The 10,847-nt window shown below is 42.6% G+C and overlaps 2 protein-coding genes across 2 annotated transcripts; one reads left to right on the forward strand and one right to left on the reverse strand.

Annotated features, from left to right (window-relative positions):
* On the forward strand, window positions 1-7,923 carry LOC133896580 (short-chain dehydrogenase TIC 32 B, chloroplastic-like). Its single transcript, XM_062337181.1, has 9 exons — window positions 1-389; window positions 495-665; window positions 3,595-3,826; window positions 3,999-4,078; window positions 4,163-4,316; window positions 4,389-4,467; window positions 7,130-7,214; window positions 7,323-7,369; window positions 7,535-7,923. Exons 2-9 carry the CDS (start codon window positions 548-550, stop codon window positions 7,700-7,702), a joined length of 963 nt encoding a protein of 320 aa, XP_062193165.1. The 5' UTR covers window positions 1-389; window positions 495-547; the 3' UTR covers window positions 7,703-7,923.
* Window positions 7,924-8,137: 214 nt separating this feature from the next.
* LOC133896591 (uncharacterized) lies at window positions 8,138-8,697 on the reverse strand. Its single transcript, XM_062337193.1, has one exon. The coding sequence runs from the start codon at window positions 8,549-8,551 to the stop codon at window positions 8,156-8,158; it is 396 nt and encodes a 131-aa protein (XP_062193177.1). The 5' UTR covers window positions 8,552-8,697; the 3' UTR covers window positions 8,138-8,155.
* Between the last annotated feature and the right edge of the window lie 2,150 nt (window positions 8,698-10,847).

Here is a 10,847-nt window from a genome sequence, read left to right on the forward strand (position 1 = left end):
CTCTCTCTGTCTGAACGTTTGTTTTCTTTTCTGAAATAGAATAACTTTTTATTCTCTCTCTAGAGAACTCTGTCTCTTGGCGTCCAAGAATTCCCCAGGTAGGCAAGCGTGCGTACTTAGTAGTATCAGATCATTTCACGCACCAATACGATCCGACTCCAATTCCTTTCCGCCGGCCTCCTCTCCTCTCCTCTCTCCCTTTCCTCACTACCGTTGGCGTTGGCGTTGGCGTTGGCGTTGGCGTTGCGTTCCTACTCCCAACCAAACTGCTATCCGCGCCCCAACCATAAATAACCTCACCCCTCCCTCTCCATCCTCCCCCCATGCACGCCTGCTTCCTCCCTCCGCTCCACTCCCCGGCGCAATAAACAATCCGGCGGCGCGTCGAGGTGGTGGCATTGCCAAGATTTGCGTGATTCTTGCACTTATTGGTTATACTTTGTTGGCTAACGTTTTCCTTTTTTCTTTTCTTGGGCTTGTTTGTTTTCCTGCAGTTTGGTTCAGTTCAGTCCGGTTCAGTTCTTGTTGGCGTTGAGGGGTCGAGTCGATGGGTATCTTGTCGCTCATCACCGGCAAGGCGGGCGCCAGCGGGTTCGGGTCGGCGTCCACGGCGGAGCAAGTCACCGCCGGCGTCGACGCCAGCCGCCTCACCGTCGTTATCACAGGTAACCATTAATCACTAATCTTCCCCTATAAACCATTAATCACTAATCAGCCCGTAGATTCCTCAAAAAGTTTGCTCCTTTTTTAATGACACGAGACCAATGGTGGTGCGAACACGCCGTGCCTTTCTGCTTTGATGTTTCTTGGATAGAACGTCAGTTTTCCTGTGTAATTGGGGTGGTTTGGATCCTCCATCTATCCCTTATTAAGTGTCGGATGGGGAGGTGAAGTGAGTTTGAGTTCTTTTACTTGCTAATTTATTAGGACAATTGTAAAGAAATTTATTGGTAGTTTGTTATAAAAAATTGTAAAAATACTATTAAAACTGGTCCTGATGTTATTGTTAGTTTGTCATAAAAAAATTGTAAAAATACTATTCAAACTGTCATTCGAGTGATATCTTTAAAAAAATAAAAAACCAGAGAAGTATTTGCAAATGCCCCTAATTTATTTGGCATGTCACCCGTGCACCCTGATTTAATTGCTGGTTATGTGTTGTTGTCATCGGTTTTCTTGCAGCTGTGCTGGTAGTTGTTGTTGAGATATACTTGCATGTGCAGCCTTGTCTCTGAAATCTTGGATGTGCGATGATTATGTTGTTGAAAGCTCGACGCCATGGTGTCCTGATTAATGCTGCTGCTTAGATCTCTACTGATGCTGTGAACTTGCAACTGAAAATTCAATGCTTTGTAATTGCCAAGTAATACTAAACTGGGTAATGGTTTCTTGGTTTGATTTGTGTGTAATTTTAGTGACCATCTAGCGCCCTTTTTGTATCAGCAGTTTTTCTTTTAAACAAAAATCTCTTTCGGTGTGTGCGTTGGATAGTCGGAAAGGTGGGTTTATTTCTGGATTTATGACGGTGCTGCAATATCCTTTCGTATGTAGTTGACTGCTAACCATGTGTTGTTGGCACTAGTTTTCTTACAACTGCACAAATCCTAGTTGAGATGGACGTTCAGTCTTCCTGTGAACAGTGAACTGACTACCAATTAACATCTCTTTGTCACAACGACCTATATCTTACTGTAAAATTACATGAGAACTCGATGCACAAGTAATAAAGGACTTCTATGTATCAAAGTTCAATGTTGTTATGTCGATGATGATTTCCTGCTCAACATTGTGGTTAGATTGCAGTGGGCTAATGGATTTTCTTTTTTTTTCCTGGTGTGTGGAATCTGGATATTTCTTCTTTTTTGTGTGGAAAAGGAGAGTTTGAGCTAGGGTCCATGTGGTCTTTAAGTACAATTATTTTGTGTGACCTTGAATCAATTGTCTGTAGAGTAATGTTGTTTGTTCTTTTTACAAGCACTAACTGGCAACTACACCTGCTTTTGTTGAGATGCATCTTGTGCTTTCATGGTAAAAAGGCATTTTTGATCAGAATCGCAAGCATCTCACCAATAGTAACATCACACTAATATAATCTTGTACTATTTTATTGAGTTCCTAAGTCTTAAGTACCACATTTTTATTAATATAACTACTTCTCCGTGTACAAAGAAAAGTTGAGGGGAACTGAGATGCTGTGGCACTAACTCTGCACCTGGGTCCTTGTATCATTATTTTGATGAGACCACAATTTATGAATTGGCAGGCACATTTCCATCTCTCCTTTTCTCGCACATAATTTCTCACAGCAATGCCGTTCCATGTAACTCTAAGCCTATTGCAAGTGTAACCAGGTCTACAGTGGCGGGATCCTTTCAGTTAGATGGCTATCATCCTCTATCCTTTTCATTTCACTATACTGTTTTGGGGGCTTAGTTGTTTGCTTGAATTTCACAAAAGTTGGAAATTTGGTCCCTTTTCCTATGGTTGGTTGCCAGTTGATTATTTGCATTTATTGAGAATCAATCCTAGTTGGTTGCCAGTTCAACCTTACATGGAAGCTTTCCTAGAAGTTTAAGACTTTAGATTAATGTTCTAATTTTCAAAAAAGTAAATACACATGTATCTACATGATGAGGATTCATTTACTGATGAAACTGCAAATAAAAATAGTTGCTATAGAAGGAGGGATATGTTGGAAGCTTCTGTGGGAGTAAATTTGATACCATTACCATTTATGTGTGTTGGGATGTATGGAAGGAGAGTAATTCAGGATTTTTCAGTCAAGGGTGTCAGAGTGCTCAGGAGGTCAAAGGCTTGTCATTTAACTAAGAGATCCATCTCTGGCAATAGAACCCTAGCTGGATTCGGATACCAAATGTTAGGGTAAATATCTACTGGGAGGATAGCCGAACTGCATCGGTTGCTAGGGGAGAGATTAGGCTATAGATTGGAAAGACAGCATATTGGGGGAGACTAGAGAAGGGGATTGAGAATTAGATCTATTTTTCTTACTTGATTGATGCGCGGATGTCCCTAGAGAGCGGAGATTACAATCCTAAATCAACTCTAAATCCTAACTTACCTAATTTATCTCTAGCTTAATTGAAAACTAATCAAACTCTATCTCCTAATCCAAATCAAATCTAACTTCTACCAAACTTATCTCTTAATTAAATGGCAAGACTTGACCTCCTGCCATAACATCACTTGCACTACAAGGCCGCCGGGCACTGTTCATGCGCATGAACAGTAATTCCTGAGTGTGGACAGTAACCTTTGCACATAACTGATTAAGAGTCGAAAAATCTGGTACCAACATGTAGAGGGCTCTGTATTGGGACTAGTTAATATTTCTTATTCATGAGGCATGGGTTTCTGTTTCTTATTCACGAAGCTCAGAATAATTTCTTCTAGGGATGCATTTGTAACCATTCCCTTTCCTAAAATACAGTCTTCACCTGCCATCAATTTAGTTGAGTAAAATCTAAGTTGATCACTATCAGTCCTCGTTCCTAAGATGTCGAACATCTATTCCCGTGCTAAATTTATTGAAAGTTGTGACTGTTATTGAAAGTTGTGACTGACATCTTTCAGGAGGAGCTAGTGGCATTGGTCTGGAGACCTCAAGAGTCTTCGCCCTGAGAGGAGCCCATGTCATAATTGCCGCGAGAAACACAGAGGCTGCATCAGAAGCAAGGAAGACTATCATGGAGACAAACCCAATAGCACATATTGATGTTCTGAAGCTTGACCTGAGCTCCCTCAAGTCTGTCAGGGCTTTTGCGGACCAGTTCAACTCGATGAATCTTCCTCTGAACATCTTGATGTAACCCTCTTCACCTCTTGTTACACTTGTCTTACTTTGATATGAAAAGTTCCTGTGCTTTGGTTAAATTTCTTTTCAGCTTAGATGTATATTAGTTACACATCATTTTTAGCGCTTTCCTTGTCTAAGTTACACTGAATAAAGCCTTACAGAATCCTTCTTTGCTCTGCAGAAACAATGCAGGTGTGATGTTTTGCCCTTTTCAACTATCTGAAGATGGGGTTGAGATGCAATTTGCCACCAATCATCTCGGTATTCTTGCACTGTTAACATGTCTTTCTTGAAAGTTGAAACAGCTAAAAATTGCTTGTCTGGCAATGACATTTGTTTTCTCAGGACACTTTCTGCTTACCAATCTCCTCCTCGATAATATGAAAGCCACTGCTAAGTCTACGGGTATTGAGGGTCGCATTGTGAACTTGTCATCAGTTGCCCACCTCCATACATATCCAAATGGAATTCAGTTTGATAAACTCAACGATGAGAAAATGTATGTGCTTTTATGGTTCTTTGTAGGTATCAACTATTGATGGAACTCCAAATAACGATATTTTATTGGCAGATACCACGATAAAATGGCTTATGGACAATCTAAGCTGGCAAACTTACTGCATGCAAAGGAGCTCTCTAGACGGCTTAAGGTATTATTTTGTTCTCCTAATGTTCTCCATTTTTTTACTCTTTCCAGAAGGATAGAAACCTGAAGACAAACGTTTTGTCCATCATGGCCATGATGATTTTGCCTGTTGCACTATTTTTATTTTTTTTCGAGAACATGCCTGGGCATGTTTTTTCATTAAGAGGAAAAGCTGAAATAGAGGTTATAGACGGCCTGTTCCTTGTCCGACAAACGGCAAGAAGCATAGGCAAGCAGGCAAACTGAAGAAACGAAGAAAGCCTTGAGCTGCGATTACAAAAATAAGAAAGGGCGACCTACAACCAGCTACTACCAGAACTAAACTTGAAGGAACTGCAACAACTGATCATTCCCGGCCAAGATCCAACAGCGACGGTCATTCGGACAAGGCGCTAAGGCGGCTGCAAGATGTTCAGCAACCCGGTGTTGCCAGCCATCATCCAGATCCGAGCTTCCTCTAAAATTGCCTAGCTCAAATTGCCCGCCAGAACCGTCGAACGATTGAAAACGCGGCGATTCCTCTCCTTCCATAAGCACCAGGAGGCCAGAATAAAGGGAGTCAAAACCACGGCACAAGCTCTTAGGAATCCTCTTGCGCGACGAAAGCCACCAGCCGACCAAATCGGAATCCATTGTAGGGACGAGATGTTGAAGATGTGCCGGCCTCAACAGATGGAACCACACTTCTTGGCTATAAACACATCCCAAGAGCAAGTGATGAATGGTTTCTGTGGCATGACAACAGAGAGAGCAGGGACCTCCGTTCCTGAGGTTGTGATGCTGAACGTGATCATTCGTCCAGCACCGGCCATAGAGAGACAACCAAAGAAAAAACTTACATTTTACCCGTGCCTTGGACATCCATAGCTATTTGGCCCCAGGGAGTTCCGTCTGTCCAAGGAAGAAGGCCCTGTAATCCTACGATGGCGAGTATTGTTGGTTCGCAGACCAACGCCAAACGAACTTGTCCGGTACTTCTAACAACACGACCGTGTCCAGCGTGTCCCACACCCTTAGGAACTCGACCAAGACGAGAACCGAGAGAGAGCCTGTAATGTCACGGACTCAGCGGCGGTTGCAAAGAGCTTCTGCCACAGTGCGGGAACGTGCGTTGCGACTGATGACCGCACTGAACAAGTGAGGCGCAATAAGCTTAATTGAAGTTCTGGCGAGCCATTTGTCGGTCCAGAAAAGGGCCTTGAGACCATTGCCGATCTCCACCGAGAAGGAGGTTTCAAACATTGCCTTGATGATGCGATCACCCTTCGCCGGCAGAGACACCCAAGTGCGTGAGTTGTCCACCCGTCGCAACCATTCCCATCGTAGACGAAGCGCGAGATCAAGGTACGAGAGCTCATGGATCCCCAGCCCGCCAAGCGATAGCGAACGGCAAACCCTCAGCCAAGCAACAAGACAGCAACCCCCAGAAACCGAATCGGTGCCGCGCCAGATGAAAGCTCGGCGCAGCTTGTCGATAGCTTGTATTGCCCATGGTGGCAAGCACACGGCGATAGACATATAGACCGGGATGGCCGTGAGAGTCAATTTTGTGAGAACGATGCGGCCAGCCGTAGTCTTTCCAAGTGGGCAGGTGGTCTGCCACGGCATCGACAAGAGGTTGGATATCACATTTGCGCAACTTCCCCAAAGACAAAGGCACTCCAAGATATTTAACTGGAAAATCAGAGATCCGACAAGGGAAGAAACGCTGCACATACTCCAGGTCCATCTCCAAGCACCGTATCAGAGACACTTGACATTTGTTCAGATTGGAGTGGAGACCGGAGGCAGCAGCAAACACATCCAAGATGCCTTTGATCAAGACCAAGTCTTGCTCACAAGGGGATATGAAAACCACCAAATCATCCGCATATAGCGAAGCCCTGTTCTTGATTTCCGGTGCGCCCAGGTTTTTGAACAGCGAACAACTGTCAGCACAGGAGATCAAGGCGTTGAGAGCCTCCATCACGAGCACAAACAAAAGGGGGGAAAGAGGGTCGCCCTAGCGAAGGCCACGGGCATGGCAGATTCTACACCCAGGCTGACCATTGATCAGCACCTTAGTGCTCACGGTTGACAGCAGCAGCATGACCCAATTAATCCACTGCCTAGAGAAGCCAAGACGCCGAACATGTCGAAAAGGAAAATCCAAGAAACTGAATCGAAAGCCCTCGCAATACCAATCTTCAGAAGCAAACATGACCGATTCTTCCGGTGAAGGAGCTTGGCTCCCAAACTGACAGCTTTGAAATTGTCGTGAATGTGATGACCTTTGATGAAAGCGGATTATGAAGTGCTAATCATTTTTTTTTTGAAACAAACATATGAAGTGCTAATCATAAGGGGCAACTCGTAAGCAATACCAATCTAACTATGGGAAATTGGAAATCAAATAACTTCAGACATTGAGAAATTGTGTTGGATATTATTATGACCTTTAGAGATTATCTAGGCTCTAGTTCCCTTTGATATTGATCTGTATCAGCATTCCATTCAACCTCTTCTTTCACATGCTAAAAAAGTTTTCATCATTGTGATGTATGCTGAGTGTTTGTCAACCAGTGGACACTTATTAGAACTCTTAACCCTACTCCTGATTCTCAAATTCTGTGCCATCCTGCTCATTATCCCATTCTGATGCATCATTAATTCTATGACGAAAACAGGAAGAAGGAGCAAACATCACAGTTAATTGTGTTCATCCTGGATTGATCATGACCAATTTGATGAGGCACTCCTTTGTTCTCATGAGTATGCTCTCTTGCTCTTTTTTTCTCACAGAGAATCTATGTTCTCAGGTCTTAGCTAGGAACGCTTATGTTCCAATAATGTTCTGAAACACCTTGTTTTCACTTGCAGAGGTACTTCAAGTTGCCACTTACATACTGTGGAAGAATGTACCCCAGGTTTGGGACCGGATCTTAGCAATTCATGTTTCTAACCAAGTCTTCCTCATAATGCTAACATTGACTGTAACTGTATTCGAAAACATTGTCACAGGGTGAAAGAAATGAACTTAACATTGTTTTGCAATTTCCGTTCTGAAATTATTATTTTATATATTTTTTCAGGGAGCAGCAACTACTTGTTATGTAGGACTCCACCCACAACTCAGGGGTGTGACAGGAAAGTACTTTGCTGACTGCAACTTGGAGAAGACGAGCAAACCAGCGAAAAGCGAGGAGTTGGCAAAGCAACTCTGGGACTTCAGCGAAGAGCTCATCAAGTCTGCAGAATGAGTGCCCAAAAAGCTGGATCAGAGAAGTGTTCTGATACTGCTGAGCATGTGTTGCAAGTGATGACTGGTTAATATGTAGCAGTGGTCATAGGAACTGCCTAATGGTGGACCTCATACTGTTCACAAATAAATCTCCATGCTTCCCTAGATCCTGGCAAAGATCAACCTGTACTCTTGTTAATATCTGTCCAATATATGTGCAGTTCAGGTTCTGGATTGAAATTACTGTAGTATGGCCTGGAAACCAACCTACTTTCAGATTTGCTTTTGCCTGAAACTTTCTCTTCTTTCGGTGTCTGAACTCTGATGACAGTACATGTTGTTACATTCTGAACAACATTAGCTGCTCTACTTTGTTGCCACTGAAACATCAGAAACTAGACAGCAAGATGCAAGATTTATATACACATCACAAAATATCACTGTTTCATCCTAACTGATCCAGCATCACAGCCTACACTTGTTCTACAGTAGCAGCTGGTGCCTCGTCGTTGTCATCGTCATCCTCCCACACCCCAACGGCCGTCGTGAACCAGACAGCGCCAGCCACCACCACGACGGCGAACGCGAGTGGGACGACGATGTCCGGCGCGGCCCGGCCGAACATGCCGACGGGCACGCATACGACGTCCCACGGCGGCCCGTCGAGCGGCAGGCCGACGCTGATCCCATCGCCGCCACCCGGGCACGCCCTGGAGAGCGGCGCGCCGGGGGTCACCGCCCAGACGAACGCGAGCTCCGGCGCGAACGCGGCCACGGCCACGGCCATGGTGGCGACGGCCGTCCACGTGGCGGCGTAGAGCAGCAGCGGGCGGCGCGCGAGGAAGCCGGCGAGGGAGGGGAACGCCATGGCCGGCCGTGGACGTACTCGATCGCAAGTTGCGAGGATTCTTGGAGCGCCGAGGTATATAGAAGATGTTGCTGGTTTGGGTGAAGAGGATTTGGCGGGAGAGTTGGTGAGCTGTGGCACTTGTGTTGCTCCGCAATCAGGCCCCAACTGCTCTACCCCGAACAGGATAAGATTATAAAATTGAAGCATGAAAACTTGGGCATGATTGCCATGGTTTACGAAACCGTTTGATACTGAAAATCGAGACTCAACGATTTTCCAAGATTCGTAAAAATAAAAGAATCTATCAAAATTTGGTGAGAATTCGAATAAACTCACATGATCAAATTTGTAAATTAGAGACAAACCGACAGAATCAGTCTGCAAAAACCGGTCAAATTCCATGAAAAATCGAGGGAATTCTCCAATTTACCGAGCAAATTTTCTGCATTTACCACATTTTGAACGGATTCATCGAAAACCAGTCGAATTTTCCGATTTGTCGAGCGTATTTCTCAAATTTGAGTGAAGTTCAATAAAAAAACTAAAAAATAGCTCAATCTTTAAAATCAGTAACTAATTAATCCAAGCTTCAAAGCAAGTGAAACAAGTTTTGCTGATTTCTTTGTAACATGATATATATGATAAAATTATTTGTACTCATAAAAAGTTAAATATTTTCTATGAAAAAAATATTTTCGAAACCTAGTTAAATGCATAGTTAATTCTTTGCTAATCTAGAAACCAATTTTTTAGTCTTTTTACATGATCCTATGTCTTTTAAAAATACATAAACTCATAAAATAGTTATTGTAACATGCATGATTGTGTAAATGTGTTGTAACTAGATTAATTCATAACTTACATATCACACCTCTAAAATTAGAGAAACCACTTTTATTAGTTTACTTATACTATGCTTTATGTAGAAAAAATAATGGTAGACATGAAAAGATTACTACCATGTTGTTTCTTAACATGTTAACTTTATGCTTATTAACTGTAAAAATCACGAAGAAATTAATAAAATTCAAAATAAAGTGAAACTAATTTTAAAGATCTTTTTAAGATATGCCCTAAAATATGTTTAGATGTTAACTTTTTTATTTATGTGATGAGTCAAATCATCATGTTCATAACACCTTCTTTAGCAATTTTTTTCTTTTTCAAACTTTCTCTCCATAAAATATGATGGAAACGACATTATTTTTGAAATTTTTTTTACCAAAGGTCTTAGAATTGTCTTTAGTATTTTTAGAGTTTTTTTTGTCAATTTTTGAATTCAAATTTGAAAACGATCGATTTCTATATGCGGTATGGACTGAATTAGTCGATATTTACGGATACCGAGTGATTTTCAACGATTTTTTAAATCCTAATGGGTGCTTGATGAGATCCTTTTACGTAACTACATTCATATCGTCGCTGTTAATACGTAGACCAACTCTTAGTGTCGTTGCGTCAGAAGAACCGGCTCGGGTGATGATTTGCCCGGCGAACTACCTTTAGCAAAAACATAGTACGTATTTGTCAAAGCGTGGCCTGGCTACAACCAAATATGCATGGGCACACGATTGATCTGTAATTTATGATGTACTCCCTCTGTCCCGTTTTAGAGGGCGCTTAACTTTTTTCATGCAATCCCACGATAGAGGGCATACCCGCTTGCTCGTTTCTTTGCTGAAATGCAGGGATTCCCCCCCCCCCCCCCCCCCTCATTTCATACTGAAAATTGAGCTGCAGTGTTTTCTTGTGAAATTCGTGTGTTCCAAGCAGGACATTAATTTGTAACGAGTTGACCGTCTTTTGCTGGCTGGTGATCACACTTGCAAAGTAAGCAGCAGCGAATTCAATCTAAAAATATAGGTACGGTAAAGTCACCCATTCTATCATAAATTAGTGTCGTCAGGGATGAAAAATACGATATAAAGATATCAACGTGAAGATCTCGTCGTCGAAAAGGTAGGACAGCCCTACCTCACCTTATTGGTGAGTCCGCCTATGAGAGTAAGCATGTTTTAGGTAGTACGTTTGTGAGCCATTAGCCAGCGTAAGCAGGCTATGTCAGCCCACGTGGCAGCCACGTTGGCAAGGGCCCCAGATCCTTTGTTGGCCTCGGCGGCACCGCTCAGGGATTAAAATTTCAATGAAATTCATGAATTTCAAATGAAATAAAATATCTAATTTTGTTTTTTTTACTAATATACAGGACTACAGAGAAGATGACGAGAAATAATCAATATTTCGGTAAAAATCTATAAATTTCGATCCTTTTGGCTATGAAAAACATTGTAAATGGAAATTGAAATGCGACTGA

Source organism: Phragmites australis, chromosome 2 (assembly GCF_958298935.1).
Source record: "Phragmites australis chromosome 2, lpPhrAust1.1, whole genome shotgun sequence".
Classification (NCBI taxonomy): domain Eukaryota; kingdom Viridiplantae; phylum Streptophyta; class Magnoliopsida; order Poales; family Poaceae; genus Phragmites; species Phragmites australis.

Bases quoted from the DNA above. Each gene is read 5' to 3' on its own strand.
- LOC133896580 (XM_062337181.1), top strand. From the start codon at position 548: ATGGGTATCTTGTCGCTCATCACCGGCAAGGCGGGCGCCAGCGGGTTC. The intron at 4,079-4,162 runs GTATTCTTGCAC...TTGTTTTCTCAG, and splicing joins ATTTGCCACCAATCATCTCG to GACACTTTCTGCTTACCAAT. The intron at 4,468-7,129 runs GTATTATTTTGT...TGACGAAAACAG, and splicing joins AGCTCTCTAGACGGCTTAAG to GAAGAAGGAGCAAACATCAC.
- LOC133896591 (XM_062337193.1), bottom strand. From the start codon at position 8,551: ATGGCGTTCCCCTCCCTCGCCGGCTTCCTCGCGCGCCGCCCGCTGCTG.